At 46.4% G+C, this 25,492-nt stretch overlaps 1 protein-coding gene across 1 annotated transcript in view; it reads left to right on the top strand.

Annotated features, from left to right (window-relative positions):
* Positions 1-14,970, top strand: part of FIBCD1 (fibrinogen C domain containing 1) — a 116,596-nt gene extending 101,626 nt beyond the window's left edge. Inside the window, exons 5-7 of the mRNA XM_056860650.1 lie at positions 8,305-8,401; positions 11,842-12,021; positions 14,711-14,970. Of these exons, the coding sequence (XP_056716628.1) occupies positions 8,305-8,401; positions 11,842-12,021; positions 14,711-14,970 (537 nt within the window). The remainder of the gene's footprint in view (positions 1-8,304; positions 8,402-11,841; positions 12,022-14,710) is intronic.
* Positions 14,971-25,492: the final 10,522 nt, after the last annotated feature.

The raw sequence follows: 25,492 nt of genomic DNA, 5'->3' as shown, positions 1-25,492 counted from the left end.
AGCCAAACTGCACACGATGGTGGAAGTTCCGCATGTTCAAACACAGAAGAATTGCAAACACTGACACAATCCTTCCTGCCCTCCCTCTCACGATCTGCCTAAGTTCACAGAATCAGCCTTGCTGACTGATGGCCATCTAGCCTCTGCTTAAAAACCTCCAAAGGAGGAGCCCTTTGCTCTACCCTCAGCTACCTGGATCCAACCCCAATACCCCAGGAAAGCAAAGCTCATGACTTTTCCAGCACCACGGTCCTCTAGGGTGATCAGGTCCCCCCAAATTGTATCCCCCCTGGTCCCCCACTCCTTCCTTCTCAGCAGTTCTTTTCCTAGGTGGCTGGGGAGTCATTCCATGCTTAAAACCCAAAGAACCACTGTGGCCTCATCTTATTTGGTCTGTGGACTGTGAGGAAGATGCTTCTTGGGTGCCCCTGAACATAATGATGCCACTGAACCACAACAGAAATTTGGAACACATGCACCTGAGGCCGCTCTTGACATCCAGATACTGCAATAATGTAATCATGGGGAGTTTACGCAGCATGAAATTGCCCAGATCTGTTCAGGAACAACCATCCATAGCTGTGCAAAGCTTGGGGAGATGTTTGGGCAGCTGAACGGGGGAAACCAGGGAGAGGGAGTGCAGAGAAGTGATTCCTCCCCTCCCCTTCCTCTTTCATAATAGAAGAATTCCTGGCCATTCAGTGCAATTGATGGGCAGAAGAAAGTATTTGTTCAGACATGCTTAATTTATGGAATTACACGTACACACACCTTTATTGACATAATTACAAAGCTTTTAACATAACTCTACATGAAATACAGATAGAGGACCCTACAAGTTGGAAGAATACAGTAATATTCGGTATGAATTATGGTATTACAAAATATACTAATTAAAAGCAGTTTTAATCTTAAACTTCTGCAAGAAATTGGGCCACCGTCTCAGTTATTTCAGGAGTCGAATCATTCAAGAGAAATTGACATTTCAGTTCCTTATTCAAAAAACTCTTGGTGGCTAATAGGGTAGATAAAAATCTTTCGCGCATACATTTATATAGAGGACATTCTAAAATTATATGATCAATTGTGTAAATTGAGTTAAAATTACAAGAGCATAGACGTTCGTGCCTTGGAATTTGGGAATATCTACCAGAAAGCATCTTAAATGGAAAGGCATTTACCCTCGCCAATAAAAAGGCTCTACGATGTGAAGAGACATCCAAAGTAGAAAGATAGTTAGCCATTTTACCTTTATGATTAGCTACCGTAAGCCAAGCATAGCAGGCAAGCAAATATACGGTTGAACAGGGAGAAACTTTTGCAATTTATGGAATTAACTACTGCAAGAGGTGCTGGTGACCATTAGCTGAGATGGTTTTAAAACCTGCATACATTCATGGCTGTTAGTCATAATAGTTAGATGGAGCCTCCCTGCACTGATGTAGTCTACCTTTGAACACCTGATACTGGGGTCAAGTAACAGGGGATGGCTGTTGCCTTCATGCCTTGCTTGTAGATTTCCTGGAGGCACCTGGCTGGCCATTTTTAGAAACCAAATGCTGCAACTCCAGGAACTTTGATCTGTTCCAGCAAATATATTTTTCCTACACATACACACAGGAACGTTCATGGGCTGCGCAGTCAGCATGGCTAGATTCAGATCGAAAGATGGAAAGGAGAGAGAGAAAGAGCTGACTGCCACCTGCATATTGATAACATCTCCCTTCAAATGTCTGACACAGCAGCTTTATTATGTTAAATAACATGGGATACAAGATGGAATCTTGCTGCAAAAGGGTGGTGGAGCAGTAAATTCCCAGAACCATTGTTTGGGCTCTGCCCTCTGGGAAGGATCAGAGCCACTGCAAACCCTCCAAACTCATCCCAGCAAAGCAGAGGTCTGCAACCTACAGCTCTAGAGCCACATGTAGCTCAGTAGGGAACCAGGAAAAAAAAATCAAATCTTCAAGTTAAGGAATATTGGAGGGGTAGGCGGGATACTAGAGTGAATACTAGACAAAGATTTTTATGGGACTAAAGGGCTTTTTACATATGCTTGACAGAAAAGGAAATGATAGAAGTGAACGGTTGCCAACCATGGGCAGATTTACGCCAGTGCGCTAACGAATTGTGCAGGGTGGGAGCTCCATTTATTACTTATTGCAAGACCTTGTACCTGTTGTTTCCTAAGAAAAGACTCCAGCAACCAGTGTCTGAGATGCAGAAATTGTATAAATTATAAGTAGGGTTGCCAACTCCGGTTTGGGAAATTCCAGGAGATTTGGGGGCAGTTCCTCAGGGAAGGCAGCATTTGGGGAGAAGAGGGAGCCCAACGGGGATGTGATACCATAGAGTCTGCCCTTCAAAGCTGTAATTTCCCCCAGAATTTATCTTTGTAGCCTAGGGCCTATTCAAACTGCCTTATAATCTGTTTGAGCAGCAGGTTGCTAATGGGTTTTTTGTGTCAATTCAGACAAAGCTGCTTGTGTCCCATTCGCAAAGTGGGCTGAGCCGGTTTTTATTAAAACTGCTTTCAACCGTTTTCAGTTCTTTCTTGCACCTCTGAATTGCTCTAGTGTGCTGTTTGAACTGCCTGCAGCACTTTGGGAAGGATCGCAATTGTTTTCCCACCTTTTTTGCCGGTGCATTCTTTTCAGGCTTTTTTTTTAACAACGTTCTGAGATTTGCATTATAGTGCATAGCGTTATAGCGCTATAACACAAATCTGAGAACATTTTTTTTTAAGCCGGAAAAGAACACACCGGCAAAAAAGGCGGCAAAACAATCGTGGGGCTGTTTGAACTAGCCAGAACACTTTAGAGATGGCTCATAGACGGATTGAAATGAGCTGTATGAACACCCATCTTTGAATCGCTTTATTCCAAAATGGGCCAACAACGGATGACATCTGCTTTAGAACAGTAATCTGAATACGGCCCTAGAGATCAGTTGTAATTCCAGGCCTCTCCTGGAGGTTGGCAACCCTAATTATCAGTTAACTTCAGTCACAGAGATTCTGCTATGCAAACAGACTTTCTTATACTAGCTCTTTGTTAATCTCTTGTTCTGAATTTTGACATTGTTTGGCCATTTAGTTGTAAAAGGGGGCAGAACTTTGGTATATAGTTTCAAAAGCCATTGAGAGGTTCAGGGGAACCAGTAAGGATGAGCCCAATAGTCAATAGAATAGTTCAGACAGAAAGAAAGACAAATAGATAGAGACACAAACACACCATGTCCATACTATCACTCTAGCTGCCAAAAAAAGTTCAGATAAAATAATATCTTGCCATGCTTCTGAATAATAGTTAGACTTGGCCTTTGGCAAGTCTCCTTGAATTGTGGGGTAGCCACAAAAAAGTCCCTGCTGTGTTAAAAGTCAAACCAGGTCCATCCCAGCTCCCTCTCTTAGATCCTATGCTAAGCCTGCTCTTGAAAGTTAGCTCCTTGTTGCCCTGTAGGACTTTAACTCTCAAATTTTAATCTACTTCTTGAACAATTTAAGTTGCTTTTGAGACCCCATGCCTCTGGGGGACTCTGGCTCATAAAAACTTTGTTAGCCTCTAAAGAATCACAAGACCCTTATTCTGCCAGCAGCACAGTTTTCCAATCTTAACCCCCCCAATTATTTTTAGAAGTGACCAGACGAGCTGCTTTTATATAGTTTAAAAAAATAAAAATAAGGATTTGTCTTCTTGGAAAAACCTGGGTGCCTCATAGCACAGCTGAAGTTGGGCATCGAACTGATGGATGTTCTGTTTAACCCAGAAGGTGGCCTTCATTCAGAAGCATGAAGGCAACACTATCCAACAGCTAGACATGTTACCCCTCCAGCCTCCTTGCCCTTCTGTAGCCCGACTGGCAGTGGGAAAGTTATGCAGCATCCAAGAAGCTCTTAGCTTCAGCTTTAGTGAAGGGGAGGGAGGCTGAGAGATTGTACGGGATGTTTTTTGAACAGTAGTTGTTGAACGCAACCCAGATTAGCTCAGTCTTGTCAGGCCCTGGTTAGTTCTTGGATGGGAGACCATCAAGGAAGTCAGAGGCAGGCAATGGCAAACCATCTCTGTTCATCTCTTGATGAGGGGCTGCCATAAGTTATCTGGAGCTTGATGACACTTCCCACCACCAGTTGAAAGCAAGGCCAGATAGCCAGCTCCCAATGAGAGGGGAGAAGGAAGCTGGAGCAACCAACTAGAAAAACAGCTGGGACTGGGGAGAGGTGTGGCTTAATATTAGAACATCAGCTTGGCGTGCAGAAGGTCCTGGGTTCAGCCTCTGGAATCTCCAGCTAAAAGGGTCAGGTAGGAGGTGATGTGAAAGATCTCTGCCCAAGACCTTTTTACACCTGAACACATGAAAGTACCTTATACTGAATCAGATCATCAGTCCATTAGGGTCAGTATTGTCCACTCAAACTGGCAGTGGCTCTCTAGGGTCTCAGGCAGTGGTCTTTCACATCACCTACTTGCCTAGTCCCTTCAACTGGAGATGCCAGGATTGAACCTGTCACCTTCTGCAAGCCAAGCAGATGCTTTATCACTGAGATATGGCCACTCCCACTGAGCCTTGGAAAGCTGCTGCCCATGAGCTTAGACAAGGGTTGCCAGGGCACAATACTATACACACACACACACACACACAATCTCCTTTATTGGCATAAAATCGAATCATGGGATGACTACATAATAACATAAAATTGTTGAAGTTGAGCATTGCTGACAAAGTTAGAACATAGATAGATAAAAGGATGCTGAAATTAATAGAAACCCTCTAATTAACTTGCTGGCGAACTTTCACAGCAAATCTCAGAAATTATGCCACTTTCTCCACTGATACAGGAGAGTGATGGTTCAATAAAAAAGAGCATTAAGAAAATCAGGAAAATTTTACTTATTTGTCAAAATAGGGCCTAAAAATTTGCTGCGAATTTCTGCATAAAATCTACAGTGGAATAAGACATGATTCAATGCAGTTGTTACCACGGGGGCAAAGTCTATCTGAAAGGGGGATTTTCCGAAATCTTCCTTCCAAAATCGCAGATGGCATGACATTAAATCTGGCCAGGGAAAAAGCTCTGTGTTGATGTGGGTCATAAAGATGGTACAAATAGGGCATAGGCTCATATATATCAAAGGGGATCCCTAAACTTAATGGGGAGCAAGTCCTGTTAGCAGCGCTATTGAGATTTTATACAGCATACCTCCAAAGCATCCATTTTCTCCAGATGAACTGATGTCTATTGTCTGGAGATGAGCTGTAATTCTAGGGGATCCCCTGATCCCACCTGGAGGCTGGCATCCGTAGCATAGACGATACAGACCATGATGGACCGACAGTCTGACTAAAGAGAAGGCATCTTCACATGCTGCCAACATGATGGGAACAAGTAGTAGAAATAACAGGATCCCAGCTCTTGCCTTCTGTCATAAACAGACTCAGAGTGGGAATGGTGGAATCAATGGCAGATTTGTGACCAGCAGAAGATTTTAAAGGATCCCTAGTTGTACAGACCACTTTAAAGGGGCTCAGGGACAAAACCAGGCGAAACCTGGTGATTTGGGTCCTTATAGGTTTTGGAAGTCAAGGCTTTCTTTCGGTCTTTTTCAGGGAAAGTGGGCTTAGCCACGTTCAATGCAATTAGATCAAGAGAGAGATGCTTAATTAACAGCTGGTGGTCAGACATAGAAGGCTGCAGCATTTTTCTTGATCCCTGTCGATAGATCGAGGTTTAATCAAACACCAAAAATGCCAAGAAAGGCACTTCATAAGACTAATTTGAGACACACAAAGGAAGAAAAGGGTGATTCAGTAGATTAACTAACCAATTGGGTTAGATTAACTAACTGATTGGGTTAGTACAACTAACCGATTGGGTTAGTACAACTTTGTTTAATGGAAGAGTTTTGGTTCCCAAAACGAAAGGCAGATTCACACACGCATGTTCCTTTTTTGGGTGGGACTGTCTCACCGAGTGAGGCCTAGCATGTGTGAAATGGCCAAGACTACTGGCCGACCTGCCATTTTATCTCACACTTTACCTCACATTTTACCTGGACAAATATAAGACATTAGTGTGTGTGTGTGTGTGGGGGGGGGAGTTTCATATGTTCTACTGCTGCAAAGCACTAAGTTAATGAGCAATGAGCTATGGAGAGCTGATTGACACATTTCATTTGTAGGTGTACACCTAAGATTTTTGAACACACAAGTGTCATAATAGTACTCTGGTCAGTGAGCAAGAACCTGTATTGAAAGATTACTTCTTGCAGACCTGGATCTGTTGGCAACATGATGTCTGAAACAACCAGAAGAGTTTATCAAATTGCAGAAGAGGTGTACCCCACACATTGCAAACAGGCTGCTTCTAAAGACAGGCAGTGATGCTCCAATCCTCACAATGCACTTGAAATTCAAATTTTGCTGTTTGTAATGCTCACATTGCCAAATTTGCTTGCCATTTAAAAGAAGCAACATTTTTAGAAGGCATTTGTTGCCAGCTGCTTTCCACTATTGCAGGAGTCCCCGACCTTTTTGCATCTGTGGGAACCTTGGGAATTTTGACAACGGTTGATGGGCACAACCACAAAATGGCTGCTGCAGGAGACAGAGCTACACACGGGAAACCCAGGTGCCAGGAAGAAGAGGGGTAGTTTTCCAAATACACTAGAAAGAGGAGTGGGAGAAAATAAAATCAACACTATGGTGGCAGCTGCAACTGAAACATTATTTTATTCTGCACAGACAATCAAATCTCCAGTGACCAATCAGAAGCCCTGCTGGGCAAGAGCCCCAAATCACTCCGCCCACTTTCAAAACATACATGGTGAGTGCCAGAAAAGGTGTTGGCAGATGCCATGGATCCTCTGGGCACTATGATGGGGACCCTTGCACTATTGGTACATGCCCAGAACTTACTGGAGTGCTTAGTTAATGGAAATTGTCTCTGCCTTCAATTCAGAAATGATGTTGGAGAAGATTGCAAAGAATAGTTTAGAGAAAATGCACATTTCCGTTGGGGTTCTATTCTCTGTTTAAAGAGCAATTCCTCGATAGCAGGTTATTTGCACCCTAGAAATAGCGGGGTGGGTAGAGCTGGTATGGTATCCTCAGGCAAGGTGTGCCCCACACATGAACCTTACAATCGCCCTTACGTCTGGCCTGTAGAGCCCACAGTAACAGCAACCTTCCTTGTCACCAACCTAATTTGTATCCTCACTTTCTACAAAGAGCTCAGGATAAGGTCCTGGGCTTTCTCTTTTTGTGCTCACGACGACACTGGTAAACGAGGCCGAAAGGGAGCAACTGGCCTCAAGCTACCAGTGAGCCTGATAGCAGAATGGAAATTTGAACCTGGGTCTCCCTTGATCATAGTTCAACATTCTCATCACTATATCACAGTGGCTCTCTGAAGTTGTACAGGTGGATTCCTGATCAACTTCCAAGTTAATTGGAGATTTCCATATTTCATCAAATGGGGGGGACAGCATAGACATATTTCTTCAAATGTGGGGATGACAGCATGTGCTGTCATCCCCACCCACCCACCCCAAAAAAAATCTTGCTGCCCTGACCTGGATAGCTCAGGCTAGTCCAATCTTGTCAGATCTCAGAAGCTAAGCAGGATCAGTTAGTGTTTGGGTCAGAGACCACCAAGGAAGTCCAGGGTCACTTCACAGAGGCAGGCAATGGCAAACCACCTCTGAATGTCTCTTGCCAACAGGGTCACCATAATCTGGCTGTGACTTGATGGCAAAAAAAAAACCCTAGTTTACTAGCTTACTTCAGTCTAGAGCTAGACAGAAGCTGTGCACCTATTTGCCTCTTCCCCTATACAATATCTAGTATAACTTGTCTATGTCCTGATGTCACAATATTATTCAGCTCTCCACCAGCTGCTAACACAGAGTGGGACAACATCAAGATGTCAGGACATGGGTAAGTTATACCAATTACAGAACAAGAAGGGAAACCCGACACACAGCTGCCATTTTCAGCAGCAGCTACGTTTAAATTATAACATCCAGTCGTGGCCTCAGCCACCTATTAATTATGACAGGCAGCCTTTTCAGAATTCTCTATGCTCAGCCACTTCAACATAATTAGCAAATCTGAAGGGCTTTTAATTTGCATTTTGCACTCAGATCTAATAAAGTGGCTCCACCGTTCCGCCAGCGAGATCACAGCTGTGATGAATGGAAGAAGCGCGGGTGTAAATGACAGAGGTTCGCCCTCAATAAGCACTGATGCTCTGCTGTTTTGTCTCCATCTCTCTCATTAATTCTCTGTTGCGTTATGTCTTCTTAGGTCTTCCAGAGGCGTGAGGATGGCTCTGTGAATTTTTTTCGTGGATGGGAAGCTTATCGGGATGGATTTGGGAAGCTCACGGGAGAGCACTGGCTAGGTATGTCCACCTTTGTCTATCTCTGTTCTGGGGGATGTTATGTGGGTCTGTTACTGAAAGACTGGGACAGGATTCCAAGCAAGCCGAGCAACATGGATTGCATGGAATGACTAGTATGGACTAGGCCCTTGGTATCACAAGAACATCAGAAGAGCCCTGCTGGATCAGACCAGTGGACCTTCTTGCACAAAATCCTGTCTCACACAGCGGCCAACCAGTTCCTTTACAAGTCCCACAACAGGGCATAGAGGCTGAGGCCTTCCCCTGATGTTGGCTTCTGGCACTGAGATTCAGAGTGACCCTTAATGAACACATGAAGCTGCCTTATACTGAATCAGACCCAGGCAGAAGTCTTTTATATCACCTACTTGCCTAGTTCCTTTCACTGGAGATGCCGGGGATTGAACCTGGGACCTTCTGCATGCCAAGCAGAGGCTCTACCACTGAGCCACACAGCTGACATCACTCCCTGTGCACCTGGAAGTAATATCAGCATGTACAAACTATACTATGCCAATAAAGGTATTTGAATTTGATATCAGCATGTTGCCAGCAATGTCATTAAGTTGCTGGAGTGGATCTGGTTGAATCTAGCAAGATTTTCTCACATGATCTCACCTAATTAACCCTCTTCCTACAACCCCCTCCTCTCAAGATTCTTGTCCAATCAGATCCCATAATCCCTAGCATAGCTCTTTTGGCGGTCAAAGGGGAACCCTTCCTACCCTTTTCGTGGGGAAGCCAGCCTCCAGGGATTAGTCCCCCTGGAGAAAATGGATGCTGTGGAAGGTGGACTCTATGGCGTTGTACCCCACTGAGGTCCCTGTCTTCCCCAGGCTCCATCCCCAAATCTCCAGGAGTTTCCCTACTTGGATCTGACAATCCTACCCCCCTCATCCCCTGCCAGTGGCTGGGGGTGGGGGGTGGGGGCTGACAACCCTACCTTTTCAACAGTAGAAAAGCTGACTGGATCTAGCCCAATGAAAGTATGTAAGGGAGTGAGGAAACCTCGGAGAGAAATTTCACAAAACTCAGCAAAGTCCTGTCGGCATTTCTTGAAATTCCTCAGATTTTTAGCCCCACGGAGAAACCTCCACACTTGATTAGAATGTGGCTTAAGGCAAAATTTCAGCAGCAACCGGTATGCTGTGTCCCATTTGTGAATCAGCTATGTGCCGGTGAACAGAATCCTGGACGGAAACACCCAGGCTTCAAAAGCAGGCCGCTGCTGTGACTTCTTGAGATACATTCCTTTTTTTAAAAAAAAAGCCTTAAGCACAAAAGAGAAAAAAGAAGCATTAAGGCCCAGATGCTCCCAAGAGAACTGCGATGAATGGAATTGCTTATCCAAGTCACTTCTGCAAGCCCAGCTGAAAATACTAGTAAATAAAAGAGAACAGTAATGGCTACAGGAGAATTACACAACTTTAAGGTTGACAATGAGGAAATTGAAATTGTTCAAGACTTTCTATTCCTTGGCTCCACCATCAACCAAAAGGGAGACTGCAGCCAAGAAATTAGAAGGAGATTGAGACTGGGAAGGGCAGCCATGAAGGAGCTAGAAAAGATTTTGAAGTGTAAGGATGTGACTCTGGCCACCAAGACTAGATTAATTCATGCCATCATATTCCCTATTACTATGTATGGGTGTGAAAGCTGGACAGTGAAGAAAGCTGATAGGAAGAAAATAGATTCATTTGAAATGTGGTGTTGGAGGAGAGTGTTACGGATTCAGTGGACTGCCAAAAAAAAAACAAATCAGTGGGTTATAGATCAAATCAGGCCTGAACTGACCCTAGAAGCTAAAATGACTAAACTGAGGCTATCGTATTTTGGTCACGTCATGAGATGACAAGAGTCACTGGAAAAGGCAGTCATGATAGGAAAAGTTGAGGGCAGCAGGAAAAGAGGAAGACCCAACAAGAGATGGATTGACTCAATAAAGGAAGCCACAGCCTTCAATTTGCAAGATCTGAGCAAGGCTGTCAAAGATAGGACATTTTGGAGGACTTTCATTCATAGGGTCGCCATGAGTCGGAAACGACTTGACGGCACTTAACACACACACAAAAGAGAACAGAGGTGAGAACCCAGCCCTTTCCTCAATGAACCATCAATTACTGCTGATGACAGCTCCCAAGATGTTTAGTTAAATCACCTCTTAATCAAGAGATAATACAACGGTAAGGTTGCCAACCACCAGGTATTGAAGGAAATATGCACAAGTACTAAATGGATAGTTGTGGAAACGATAGTACTAGTTCAAAAGTAATAATACACAAGCAACTATGCAAACATATATTATGAAACACATATAACTTCTACAAGTAAGTGAACATGCAGGTGAATATCAATACAATAAGTGAACAAACAAGTCCAAAAGAGGACCACTAAACAAAAGAGTCTCTTCAAAGGTAAATGTGGATTCTTATCTTTGTTTCTTCTTAGAGCCTTGACTCAAGGAAGGTTGAAGATGGAACAATAAACAGTAACGCCGTCCGGATGTCATCAAGCGTTTTCACTGCAAAATTGCAGCTTCATCAGCTAACATCTTCATAAATATTAAATAACTTATCACAAGAGAAGAAATAGAATAACCCCAATAGGTATAGTTTCACAACGGACCAGAATGGTTCCTCACAAAGATCTCAAAGATAGGATCTTTGAAATGCTTTGCCAGTCCTGACGACAACAGAATCCCGTCTCTTGGCATCTGTGTGAAGGGACTCACAGAAAACAGCTTTGAGCAGAGTTTTGAACTGGGAGGTGAAACTGAATGGTAAACAGGGAGATATCTCCTCAGGCCAGCCTGAGTACTTGGGCTGAAAAGAAATCCTACACTTGATCTTAGCCAAAAGGCCAAGAAGCAATAAAGCAAAGAGAGATCCTGAAGGTTTTACTGCCCCACTGTTGTCCAGGCTCTTCTTGAATCTCCCATCTCTTACACAATGACAACACATTATCCATGTCTAAATGTTAACATTTTGGTACCCTTCAAATTACCTCATGACCATTTTCTGTAGGGCCTGCAGGCAGCCCCCAGCAGGAAGGCCCAGTAAGGTTGCCAGGCAGGTTTTGGCAACCAGTGGGGGAGACTTACCAGTGGCGAGGAGTCCTTGCCAGCAACTTAATGACATTGTCGGCAACATGCTGATATCACTTCCAGGTGCGCAAGGAATGATGTCAGCATGTCAGAACACTGCTAATTCCCCCCCCCATTTACTGCCACCACCACCCCGTTGCTGGCCAGTTCACCAAGGAAGATTTTGTCTTGAAGTTGGTTGTTTATATTTTAATCCCCATAAACCACTTAAGAAGCAAAATTTTGGCTGAAAAAATGTATATGATAACAAATATAGTAAATAAATACATTCATCTGCCTCTCTCCATCTGTAAAAGATGGGTGTGATGCTGACCCTTCCCTTCTTCTGCTGCTCTAGGCCTGAAGCGGATCCACGCCTTGACTACACAAGCCAGCTACGAGCTCCGCATTGACCTGGAAGACTTTGATAATGGCACCGCTTATGCCCATTACGGAGCCTTTTCTGTGGGTCTGTTCTCGGTTGACCCCGAGGAAGATGGCTACCCAGTCCACATTGCTGACTATTCAGGGACTGCAGGTGAGTTTCTGGGATGAGTGTGTGTCTAAATTAGATTGGACAAATTCTTCTAACTCAAGCATCTCCCCAGATTTGGGAAGTTCTGGATTACTGACTTTTGCTTCTCAAATTGAACAGATCCATTAGGAATTCTCTTTTTTATTTTTATTTCTGAACTTTGTATAGAGCAGTGGGTGTACAGCTTCTCCCCATCACCACCTCAGATGTACAGGCATGGAAAAAAAGATGGGATCTAAATGTCACTATAATAAGTTGCATCAAAGTTCCTTTTGTGTGGTGTTTAACCAGTGCACAAGAGCTCATGGACACATCAGCAAAGCACTGCAGACAAAGAATCTTGATGCAGTCAGGCATACATTCCCAGCAAGATCACACCTTTGAAGGTTTTACAAGAAGAGTTGGTTTTATAAGCCAACTTTCTTTACCACTTAAGTCAGAATCAAACCAGCTTACAATCACCTTCTCTTCCCCTCCCCACAACAGACACCTTGTGAGGTAGGTGGGGCTGAGAGAACTCTTAATAGAACTGTGACTTGCCCAAGGTCACCCAGCTGGCTTCTTGTGTAGGAGTGGGGAAACCAATCCAGTTCACCAGATTAGCCTCCGCCGCTCATGTGGAGGAGTGGGGAATCAAACCCGGTTCTCCAGATTAGTCCACTGCTCCAAACCACCGCTCTTAACCACTACACCATGCTGTAGTGGTCAACAAAAAGAACATAAATCAGAATCAAAGTGAGCACAATCCAATTCCGGAATTAATGCTGGAAATATTTCTCATTAAACAGGAATAAAAGAGGAATGGGACATCTAAAGAACAAAATGGGAGAAATCTGCTGATCTCTGATAGGAAATGTGGGGATTTTTTTTGGTATATTTTCTCATGGATCACTCTAAAGGGACTTATTTTTCTCTGGGCTCAAAATAAGGTGTATTATATTCTGTGCAGCACCGATACTAATAACATTGAAACGATTTGGCCTGTCAGGATGGCAAATTTCCACTTCAAGACATCCACTCAGAACTGAAATTTCATGTCAAGAATCAACATTTCACCCTGCGGTAAGAATGTTTGAGAGTTGGAACATCCAATTTCCAAGGAAGAATTTGGATCTCAGTGGTCAGTGACTGACTTAGATACAAACATTTAAGTTTACCTGACAGGAAAGGGGAAATATTGTATTTGAACTGTGGTATCTTTTTAAAAAGTTGATCTTTTAAAAAGTTTTTGTGCCCCCTCCAATAAACCTACCTTTGATTTTCCACTCCTGCCTTCACTCCCACCTGAAATTTTTGTCAATTTGAAAAAGAAAAATTTATCAGAGAATCAGTAACATGAGCATGACTTCTGAATGGATTCCTGCTTGGTGAGCTGTTTAGGAAATGTGCTGAAAGAAATAAGTGTGCAGTATCAGGACTTGCGAATGGCCTTTGGGCTGGTGGGCAGCCTCCCTCCCCTGCTGGCTCTCTGCTGCATCCTCGACACTCTAGGAATTTCCCTAATCTCTATGATTGTCCTTACCATAGAGACTGGGGGAATTCCTAGAGAATTCCTATGCCTCTCCCCCAAATGTTGCTGGGATTGACCATTCCGAGCTTCTTGCTTACAACACTTATTCTCCCAGTTTGAGCTTCCACCCTTGAAAACACTCGTCTGGAGGACAGCCCAGCCACCCCGGCCAAGATTCAGGTGAGGCCACAACAAAATACATGTAACAAAAATAACATGTATAAAATACAGCAAAAATGGACCCTGAAACTAGAAAATGCATTGGAAAAACTAAACCAGAACTACAAAACTGAAGAGCCACACAATGAAATGGTACAATCCATACAATGGGCAGGATAACAAAAACTGCCCACAGCCTCTGCAAAACCATAGAAGTGTGAGAACATTCCCCCCTTCTTTTCCCTTTCCAGTTCTTGATTTGTTTACCTTAATGGACATTCAGACTCACATATGGATTCTACTAAAGGTAAAGGTCCCCTGTGCAAGCACCGGGTCATTCCTGACCCATGGGGGGAAATCACATCCCGACGTTTCCTAGGCAGACTTTGTTTACGGGTGGTTTGCCAGTGCCTTCCCCAGTCGTCTTCCCTTTACCCCCAGCAAGCTGGGTACTCATTCTACCGACCTCGGAAGGATGGAAGGCTGAGTCGACCTTGAGCCGGCTACCTGAAACCAACTTCCGTTGGGATCAAACTCAGGTCGTGAGCAGAGCTTGGACTGCAGTACTGCAGCTTACCACTCTGCGCCACGGGGCTCTTCATAGATTCTACTAGTGGCTTACAAAAAAAATTAGAATGAAAAACAAGCCCAGGGAGCAACCCCAGGAGTTCTTCACTAGGTCACTGAGGAAAAGGGTGAAAACAAACTAACCATAGTAAAAACAAATAAACCATGGTTTCATGTGATGCCCATATTGCACTGCTGTGAAATGTTGCTTGAGATTTCAAAAATGTTGGATGTTCAGCACCAAAGCCATTGAAAAAAACCACACATTTCCACGCCAGGAGAATATTTGCCCTCAAAATCCAGAGAGGAGAAGTTTAGGGAATCCATTCCTTTTGGCTCTTATCCCCACTACCCTGGGAGGAGGGGAAGTGTCTCCCTTCAATATGAGAGCATGAAGTGAGACAATCCTCTATCCTTTCCCCAGGGTCCCTGATGAATTATTTCTTTCCTCCACAGGAGATTCCTTCCTGAAACACAATGGCATGAAATTCACTACCAAAGACCTGGACAACGACCACTCAGAGAACAACTGTGCCGCCTTCTACCACGGCGCTTGGTGGTACCGCAACTGCCACACCTCCAACCTGAATGGGCAGTACCTCAAGGGCCATCACAGCTCCTACGCAGATGGTATCGAGTGGTCCTCGTGGACGGGCTGGCAGTACTCCCTCAAATTTACTGAAATGAAGATCCGACCCCTCCAAGATGAAAATTAAGTCCCCCACCCACCTCTCCTCTACCCCACCCTCCCCCTATAGCTCAGTGGTGCTTTGAGTCTGGGGCGGCAGGAACTGAATGCTCCCCCCACCCCACAACAACCACGTTCTTCTAATGCTTCAGAGGTTCCCTCAAAGAGTATAGTTGGCTTTCGGATAAGGCGCAGTCTCTACCTCTTTTTCCCAATCCCAAACAAGGTTCCTTTTAAACTAGTAACTCTCCCATATAAAAACACAAGCAAGGATATCAGAGAAGGACCAGGTATGCAACAGGTGAGATTTTTACCCCACCCGAGGCACAATTTTTTAAAAGAGATGCTTTGATATCCAAAGAAAATCTGCCCTGTGATGCTTGTGTTGTGTTTGGTCCAAGGAAATCCGGGAATCAGCGGTTGTAGAGGTTTGCTGCAACATCCTTCGTAACAAGGCCTGGAAAAAGGGGAAGATCCAGGCCTCAAGGAAGGAAGGAAGGCCTATTAACATTCTACTAGGACCAGAAATATGTTAAAGGAAAGCCAAGACGAAATTCCTACTAGGGACCGTTCAGCATGGATTGATTCAAAGAGATGCCTGAATTAATGGATGGACATTTGCCTTGCCCATCAGAAGATGTTACATTTGATGCCACTCAAAGGCTGGGGAAGGCGCCAAAGTTTGGATGTTGGGGAGAAAGGCAACAGGACAAGCGTGGCACTGGGGGCAGCGGTGGGATGGGCACCCCGGAGGCAGTTTCCGTGCTGACGTACAAAGCAGCTGATGTTCAGGTCACTGCAGTTTGAGGAAATCTACCTGCAGCTCCTCTCAGCTAAGCTACTTTTAAGCACAAGGAGGAAACGGCCTCATATTTGGCCCTCCTAGCAGGTGAGAAATGGGGGCAGGGAACATCGCAGCGAAGCCACAACGTGTTCAGCTGACGTGGGGACTGCCAGTGTCTGTATTTTCAGTAGCTACTATGATGGGGGTTCACACTTGTGTTTCCCCAGGAGACAGACAGTTCTCAGGGCAGGCTCTTCAAAGTCAAGTCCCTGCTGGAGGAGAGTCTTGGAGGCTGAGATGGAATCACGAAGGCAGCAGCAAAGTGCTGACCCTGAGGCAGGGTTGAGGCAGGCTCAGAATCCAACACGCTCCAAATACCACAAGAAACTGTTCACTCAGCCTCACATTTCAGCAACTGGTTCCACCAGGACAAAACCCTTAGCCCCAGTTGCTGCACCAGATGTTCTGCAAAACCCACAGCATTCCATAGCAGCTAGACAAACAGGTTTTTAAAGGCTCCTTTTATGTGATGCAAATGACCACTTGATTGACCAGAGTTAACTAATCGATCCCCCATAATTCCAGGGATCATGCCACTGCTTTACACGCAATGTTTTCCCTACACAAATGTAAGATGAAAATCCAGTGACGTGGCAAAACGGATACTTGCACATGGCTGTTGGGACCTAGGGTAGCCAACCTCCAGGTGGTGGATGGATTACAACTGATCTCCAGGCCACAGAAATCAGTTTGTCTGGCTGCTGAGGAAGGTAGACTCTATAGCATTCTACCCCATTGAAGTCCCTCCCCAAACTCCACCCTCCTCTGGCTCTACCCCCAAGATCTCCTAGTATTTCCCAATGTGCAGCTGGCAACCCTAAATCAAACGACACAGCCCTAAGCCAAGGTATGGCTTTGTTTACCTTCTTCCCTAACAGGGAGGTGTTAACTCCAAAATTTCCAGGACTGGTGAAGAGGCAGCTTTTACAGACTGTCATGGTGTGGGGTGGGTGAGAGAACGGAAAAAATAGCTGTAATATTCCTTGCAGCTGCATTATGGATTTGCTGACAACCCAGCTTCCAAATCTGCTTTGTTTTTGTTGCCTTTTCAATCTGTGGCTCTTCACCATCTCATCATCACATTCATTCAATATCCAGACTTTATAAATGACCACTGTCAGCTCGCAAAGGTCAATGATTAGAGCTACCCCAAAGGGGGGGGGTCACAATCGCCAAACAGCCTAACTGCTCTGCAACACTACTGAAAGGTCCTTGAATTCCAGATGGCTTCGTTTCCATGAAGGTAGTAGAGACACCATCCCCAAGGAAAGCTTGAGACTACAAAAATCAAGACCGTGTCCTTGGATGGAGATATTTGCAAGGACGGTCTCAGCAAGTTTTGGCAGCTGGGGAGGATACACATATGTGAACTCACAACTATCTATCTAATAGAGGCAGGTTCCAAATTGCTCCCCAGTAAATTGAGGGTGCAACCCACGTTTCTAACCTCTCGCGTTGCTGACCTAGGTTGCTGCAGAGGGGCTGACCTTCCATCTGGGATAGAATATACAAACCAAACTGCATCATGACAGTGGCATTCCTCCTGTCTCCCGGAGGTCATGTTTCTGTGGACTCATTCCCATCAGAGATGAGCTATGGCCCTTCAAGATTCTCCTTGCTTTTCATCCCTTCCAGTCCCATTAAGAGTGGCCAAAGCAATCAAGCCAGCTGATGATCTGTAGGCTGCCGATAATGCCAGCATCTCCTCCCACGGCCCCTCTTAGTTGCCCTGGTGGCTGCTGCATGCATGCCAGAAACGACAGCATGGGTTTTGTGAAGAAGCGTTGAAAATTGCCTGTTGAAGGACCGTCTTGCATTCTTACAGCATACAATAGGAGGGGGGAAAAAACAGGATTGCCAAAGAGGTTTTAAAGAAGTGCTGCCATCCCCATCTGCGTGCCTCGCTTGTAAAGTGACTGCAGGTTCTCTTGTTCCCCTGCCAGGGAGATATTTAGCAGACCAAGCTGTTCCCCATCAAGCCCAGATGTTCAGGAGTGGGATGTTTGCCCAGGTTTGCTGCGGCTGATTCCCCATAACCTTTAGGGGACAAAGCTGGCTTTGGTTCTGCAGAAAACTATTTAGTGGGGGAGAAGAGCTTGCAGTGAGAAGGGATGGGTGGCAGGGAGGGGGAGGCATTTCTGAGGTTGACTGAAGGATGGTGACCCAGCAAAGCCCCCGTTTCCATTCTGCAGAAACAGGAGCAGAATCCTGACTGGAGCTGCCATCAGATGTCACTGAAAGCAAGGGGCCTTTGGAGGCTACTTGGGGATTTTGAGAGAGGCAGACCATTTTGCTGAGGCCAATAGCCGTTGTTGGGATGAGGACAGCAGCTTCTTAGTAAGTTACCACTAAAGCAGGGGTCCCCAGCTTGGTGCCTATGGGCACCATAGCACCCGCTGACACCTTTCCTGATGTCTACCAGGTGTTTTTAGAAAGTGGGTGGGGCTCGGGAGGCTTTTGCCTAGCAAGGCTTCTCGTTGTCTGTGCAGCTTTTACAAAATGTTGCTTTGGCAGCAGCTGCCACCACAGCGCAAGGATTTTCACCATGTGACTAAAGATAAGCTGTGGTAGCCATTTTGTGGCTGGCTCCACCTCCCGTGGTGGCCATTTTGTGGCTGGCTCCACCTCCCGTGGTGGCCATTTTGTGGCTGGCTCCACCTCCCGTGGTGGACATTTTGTGGTTGCACCCATTATGCTGCGTCAGAACTCCAAAGGTGCCTGCAGGCTCAGAAAGGATGGGGACCCCTGGCCTAAAGCAAGGTTTAGAGGTGAATAATGTTCCTGATCCTGCTTGGACAAGGAGTCCAAGGGATGTGGAGAGTTTGTTTTTTTCTGTAGATCAGCCGTCTCTCTCTCTCTCTCTCTCTGCACATGCCTTCTCCCCTCCCCCTAGGGTTGCCAACTGCCAGGTAGTAGCTGGAGATCTCCTGCTAATTCAACTGATCTCCAGCCGATAGAGATCAGATCACCTGGAGAAAAATGGCCACTTTGGCAATTGGACTCTATGGCATTGAAGTCCCTTTGCAAACCCCGCCCTCCTCATGCTCCACCCCAAAAATCTCCCACTGGTGGCGAAGAGGGACCTGGCAACCCTACCTCCCCCACCCCGGTGTGATTCAGAAAAAGTGCTAAAAGAAGGTCCTGAACAGCTGGAGTGATGTTTGTCTCAAGGCTGGCCTGGCTATCCTAGTGCCAGACCTAGGGTTGCCAGGTCTCTCTTCGCCACCGGCGGGAGGTTTTTGGGACGGAGCCTGAGGAGGGAGGGGTTTGGGGAGGGGAGGGGCTTCAATGCCATAGAGTCCAATTGCCAAAACGGCCATTTTCTCCAGGGGAACTGATCTCTATCGGCTGGAGGTCAGTTGAAATAGCAGGAGATCTCCTGCTACTACCTGGCGGTTGGCAAACCTAGCCAGACCTTTAGGGCCAAGATTCGCCAACAGCTAGGAACTCATTCTCTACTCCACCGGTTCTAAAGCCAAGATGCCTTGGAAGCGGGTTCTCCTAACACGGTGCTTTGGAGACGACGGTATCAGGATTACTGGTAGGGTTGCCAGGTCACTCTGCACCAGCAGCGGGAGGTTTTTGGGGTGGAGCCTGAGGAGGGTGGGGTTTGGGGAGGGGAGGGACTTCAATGCCATAGAGTCCAATTGCCAAAGCGCCCATTCTCTCCAGGGGAACTGATCTCTATCATCTGGAGATCAGTTGTAATAGCAGGAGATCTCCAGCTAGTACCTGGAGGTTGGCACCCTAATTACTGGGGACTGAAATGGCTGAAGGCTGGGGCTTAAAAACAGAGCTGTCCCAACGGCACGGAAGGAGGAGGGGTGGGTCCTTAGGGGACACCTAAGTGAGGAGTGCAGAAAGCCCCCCCCCCGCAACTCCTCCCCCCCCCCAGCTGGGGCTCTGATGCTACAAGAGACCTTGACTGAGAGAAAGGATTGAGGCGAGATGAGCAAGAGGGTCGGGGAAAGAGCCGCTCCACCCCCGCCTGCTTCTTTGGCTTTTAAAAATGGGGCATATGTACCCACATGACTTGGGAAGTTGTGTGTTAAACACCACAAAACAGCTGTTGTTGTCCCGATTCCCGCCCCCCCCCCCCAAAAAAAGCGGTGTAGAAACAAAGAGGCCTGCCCTTCTGAGTGGCCAGGCCTTGACATCAACCCCAGAAGCCCTGCTGCTTCTGCCTGGGAAACCGGGCAGTTCCTTTCACATCTGCTCCAGAACCCAGGGAACCCAGCTCTAGAGTTGGGCATAGCCTAGGTTTGCCAGCTCCGGGTTAGGAGATTGCCAGATTTGAGAGCGGAGCTGGTTGAGGGGGGAGTTTAGGGAGGGGAGGGACCTCAGCAAGGTGCCATAGAGTCCACCTTCCAGGGCAACCATTTCCTCCAGGCGAACTGATCTCTGGAGGCTGGAGAGATCAGTAATCCCAGGAGATCTCCAGGCCCTACCTGGAGGTTGGCAACCCTAGTGCATCTGCCTGCCACCCTGCCCTGCCCTGGAGATCAGCGCCTACCCAGCCTGCTCAGGTGCAATATTTTGACAGCACCTGGTGGGGTGTTGAGGGTTGGTATACCTTTTAAACTCCTGATGTGACCACTTCGTACCAACAGCCCTGTTGGCTTTACATATTAAGTGCTGTAGTTGTTTGCCTTTCTGGTTTTGTTGTTGTTGATGTTGCTTTAAAAAAATTTTTTTTACTAACATTGCAGCCAAGATTGGAGGACAAAGACAATAAGCCTCTTTTTTGCAGAGATTGAAGAGATACGATCCAAGCCTCAGTGCCCTTCAAGTGGTTTGTATCTTTGGTTCAGAAACTTGTTCATTGACAAAAGTGTGTATCCTGCAGGAAGCAAGGCCTCTGGACCACCCAAACCCCTCTTGAAAACGGTGTGTGGATTTATTCCTCACCTGTCCACCAATAATGGCCCCCAGGTTGACTTGAAACCATTGTCTAAAACAATTTAAAGCAGAAACTTACAACAAACAAAATTTTAAAACGAGTCATTATTAAGAATGACAGCAAGGCAGAAACCCAAGGTGTTGCAAAAACCCCTTGATCCAAAACTTTAAAATTAGGAACCATCCAAAGCCTGATTCAATACAGCTTTCAGCTGAGGCCTAAGAAACCTACCTAACATTACCCAGGGGTGGGATGATCGGGTGCCAACACCAAGAAGGCCTTGTTAACCAGTAGCTATTCAGAAGGTGGAGATACCCAAAGTGTATGAGCAGGTTCATAGGGGAGAAGATAGGGTTGCCAATCTCCAGGTAGTAGCTGGAGATCTCCTGCTATTACAACTGATCTCCAGCCGATAGAGATCAGTTCACCTGGAGAAAATGGCCACTTTGGCAATTGAACTCTATGGCATTGAAGTCCCACCCCTCCCTAAACCCTGCCCTTTTAAAGCTCCGCCCTAAAAACCTCCCGCCGGTGGCAAAGAGGGGCATGGCAACCCTAGGAGAAGACAAGCCTTTAGATACAGTTGCTCATCTCTGGCCCAAGGTGAAGCGGGGGCAACTTCTATTCGCTCTTGCTAAGGATAATTTCTAGGCTTGCCAATTGCCCAACGCCCCTCAGCTGGTCTGTGGGCAAAATAGGGCCAGGTGGAAAGGGAGGCGCACAATGTGCACTCATGACCCACGGAACGTGCTGACGTCCCTTCCAGGTTTACACTGGTGAAGCAGAGGGACCTGGCAACCCTAACAATTTCTCAGCATGTCAGGGCCACCCACAGGGGTCTCTACCTAACTGGAAGACTCCCTAAAAGGTGTAGGATACATGACTGTGTGAGTTAGCCCAAAGAGAAATTGGCCCGATGAACCATGAGTCTGCTCCCAGAGGCACAGAATGTTAAGAGCAGCTGAGAGTCCCTTAAAAGAAAACCCCTGGCCGAGGATGGGGAGAGTTTGAAAGTGGGCTTTCCAAAATGTTTTGCCCTCCCACAATTCCTTGGGCTCTTGGCTTGTAAAATATAACCTGGGAATAATCACAAGCCCTCCTGCTGCTCCACACAGAAGAAAGACACATCAGCGTCTCTGCCCGGTGGCACCAGATACTTGTGTAACTATCGCTATGGTCATTTACGCATGGGAGTTTTACCTGAGGTTTGTTGCTCACTGGACCCACACTTTCCAGTTGGGAATCCCTGCACCAGCAAGCTCAAATCAAGTCCTGCCCCTTGAAATGCTGCTTTGTAACTGGCTTACGGTACTTTGTAGAGCTTACTGTGAGAGAAAATCCCCCCCAAACCCAATTGCTGCATAAAAAAACATTTTAAGAACAAAAAATGGAGCAATCTGAAAGGGGGGGGGAATCTAAGACTTGGTTTTTAAAAGCCTTTCTTTTGCTCAGAAAGAGCTCTGAGGAAACAGGAAGCATTTGAATCTTCGCCTCTTTGCATGCTGCTTTGTGATTGGCTGTCAGCAAAACCCAGCTTCTGTGTCCAATGCTTTGCCTTCTGCACGGAGATTTCAGCTGGGCTGAACTCAAGGGAGTGGGAAGAGTTAACAGAAGAATGGGAAGACCCGGACATTGCGAGGGCTGGCAACGAGGTCATTTTGAATGGAGGGAAAACTCGTGCAGAACCCCAAGGAACAACCAAGTAAGACAGGGGGCGAACGTGAGTCCAAGTACCCATGCATAAATGACCTATGACATATTTTACACTTCCCCCCCAGATGTGAGCATCCCTTGGTGACCCCTGCAGTGAAAGAGTGGAAAGACATGCTTCCCTAAATAGGGGCACATGCATACTTCCCACATAGCCACAGGTGGCCCGAGACAACTTGGTGTGTCAGGAAGGAAAATACACATCCTCCCCCCCTCCACACACCATAGTGGCAGGAGAAAAATAGAACACACTATATTACTGATGACTTCTTGTCCTGAATCCATACAACCTGGGACTGGGCACTGTCGCCATGCCAAAGGACAAAGTCAGGCCCGCTCCTGCTCCTGCCTATAGAGCTCCAACAAACCAGAAAACCCACAACAGCTGAGAAGGGGAAGGAGGATGAAGGACTGCATTGTCCCAGTCACCAGAAAATGTTGCTAGAAGCCCTGGGGAAATGTAATTTCCTTACAACTGATGTGCAAGGAAGTTAGGATCCCCCCTCCAGCCCGCACAACTGAGTATCAACTGCACTTTCATTTCACCAAAGATTGTCTGGAAAAGTCTTCCCCAATGATCCAGAGATTGAAAGATGATGTTTAAAAAAAAATCGGGGGGTAGGTGGGTACAATTTGGATTAGCTTCTCATCAAGATGTGCAAAACTGCTTAGAAGACTGACATAACTGAAATGTTAGAATTCTCTTTTGCCGCTGAGCTTCTCCCAATAAGAAGCTTCTCCTGTGGTTCCATCAATAGAATTACTGCAGGCCTTGCACCCAACAAACAAACAAAATCTCTCATATGTTTGTAATCAAGAGAAAATAAAAAAGGGGTTATCTTTATATCTCAGGGAGGGGGAAACGGGGCAGTTGGTGGAGGAATTGTGTGTGTGTAAAGTGCCGTCAAGTCGCAGCTGACTTATGGCGACCCCTTTTTGGGGTTTTCATGGCAAGAGACTAACAGAGGTGGTTTGGCAGTGCCTTCCTCTGCACAGCAACCCTGGTATTCCTTGGTGGTCTCCCATCCAAATACTAACCAGGGCTGACCCTGCTTAGCTTCTGAGATCTGACGAGATCAGGCTAGCCTGGGCCATCCAGGTCAGGGCGGTGGAGGAATTAGAGCCCCCCAAACCCAACAGGTTCCACCCCACTGTATTTACTCTTATTAAGCAAAGGGACTCGCAACCTGGCCCAAATGGTACCTGCCGTCATTCAGAAACAGCTTCTCATGGATACCTGGAGTTTGGGTACAGCTTGCATTGCTGGAGGGGGCCTGGGACCCCCCCCCCCATTAGCTGACCTTTGAGAGGAAGGTCAAAGAGGTGGTAGGCGGATGTTTCCACTGTGCAGGCACTGACATTGGCAAGTGATAGCGTACAATTAGAATATTCTCTTTTTATATAGTATACATAATTGGCCAGAACTATGTGTAAAGAGTTTTTATAGGTTTTTTTAAATTATTTTTGTGACCGAAGAGAACTCATACTAAGCCTATCCATTCAGCCCAATATAATGGTGCCATTAGCAGACAAATGAGAAAAGAGAACCATTGCTTTCAGGGGTGTGTGTATTTCCTTCATGTCACCACGTACCTGTTTCATCAAGAAAGATATTATTAAACAAGAGACCTTGTCTTGTCCTTCCCACCCCACCAAAAGCCTTTTCCCTGTGAGTTCCCTTTGAACTGTACAAAGGGGTTGAACCGAAATCAGTCTGAAGATTCCTGGATGGCATGAGTTAGTTCCTTGAAGGTATCTGACCAAAGGCGCTTTGACTCTTGAAAGCTTCTCTCCTGAAATCTTGTTGGTTTTTAAGGTGCTCCTGGACTTGAATCTTGCTCTTGAAGGTTCCTGTGACCCTCTACGTCTGGGGTCATGGGCAGCCCTGATGCAGACATGGTGAGGGGGACACAGGCAAAAGAAACTTGACAGCTAAGGACGAGTCAGATGAGGGAAAATGACTTAAGAAGCTTTGCTCAGAGTCACAACCCGGAGAAAGTTGTGAAATCAATGGGATAAAGAGTAGTTCAGCTAACGGGTCAAGTCGCAGCAGTGCCACTAATTTCCATGGGGTTTAAAGCATGGCTAATTTGCTCTGGATGGGGCCTATACGTAATTTTCTTCCATGGTGATTTTCAAGGAAAGGGTGGACAAATGTTATGGTGGGCACGTCTTAGGTAGATGAGATCCTACTTAAGGAGGGATGTAGACAAAAAGTCACAAAATACTGGATCCTGAATAAAATGTGTCCTATGGAGGCAAGCTACCTAATCATCCAACTGCCTACAGAGATGCATTATGGAGGTATTTGGTGTTTTTAAAAACAGAGTTTGCCAGCAAGGCATTTGAGGTAGGCCTTGGATCAACTGCCCCTTTTATTCCTTCTCAAGTGTCTCTCCAGCAAAAGTAGCTACTGGCCAGGGCTCCAGAGGATCTGCTTCTCCAATCCTCCCACCTCACTCAGCTCTGAGAAGCAGCTAAGGCAGGGGTGGGGAACGTCAGGCCCGGGGACCGTTTAAGGCCCACAAAATCATTTGGTCTGGCCCTTTGTGGGTCCTGACAGATCTCTAGCTGAGAAGGATCTAAGACTGGTGATCCGCCCCCTCCCACAAACAGGAATAGCCTCTATTCAAGGCTGATGTGAGTTTGTTTTGCAGAGGAAAAAGGAACCTTTTTCCCCCCTTGCAGAAGAGTCGTTAGCTATGGAGCTGCTAGGACTGCCCAAGAAACTGTGTTAACCCTTTCCCACCCGGGCCGTGTATTACAAGAGGGCTGGGGGCTGAAGTGGCGACATTGGAGGGGTTAAAGGAGGCAGGGCCAGAATGTGTGCATGGGGGGGAGGAGTTCTTAGCCAGTGTGTCCTCATTTCATCCCTGCAGGCGGAGGCAGCAGGAGCCAGCTGTAGAATCCAGCCCCGACGGTGCGTAGCGTGTGGCTGGATGGCTAAGCCCAGCTGGTGCAACAGACCATTCTGTGCCACCAGGTGGGCGAGTGCACCACTAGTTGGATGCCTGCCTGCTTGCCCTTGCTGGGGGGGTGGTCATCTGGGGCAGCTGCCTGCTTGGGGCTTGGTCTGCTAATTTTTAGGTTGATAAT

This window comes from Euleptes europaea, chromosome 14 (genome assembly GCF_029931775.1).
Source record: "Euleptes europaea isolate rEulEur1 chromosome 14, rEulEur1.hap1, whole genome shotgun sequence".
NCBI classification, from domain to species: Eukaryota; Metazoa; Chordata; class Lepidosauria; order Squamata; family Sphaerodactylidae; genus Euleptes; species Euleptes europaea.
This window is presented reverse-complemented; position numbering and strand designations above follow the sequence as displayed.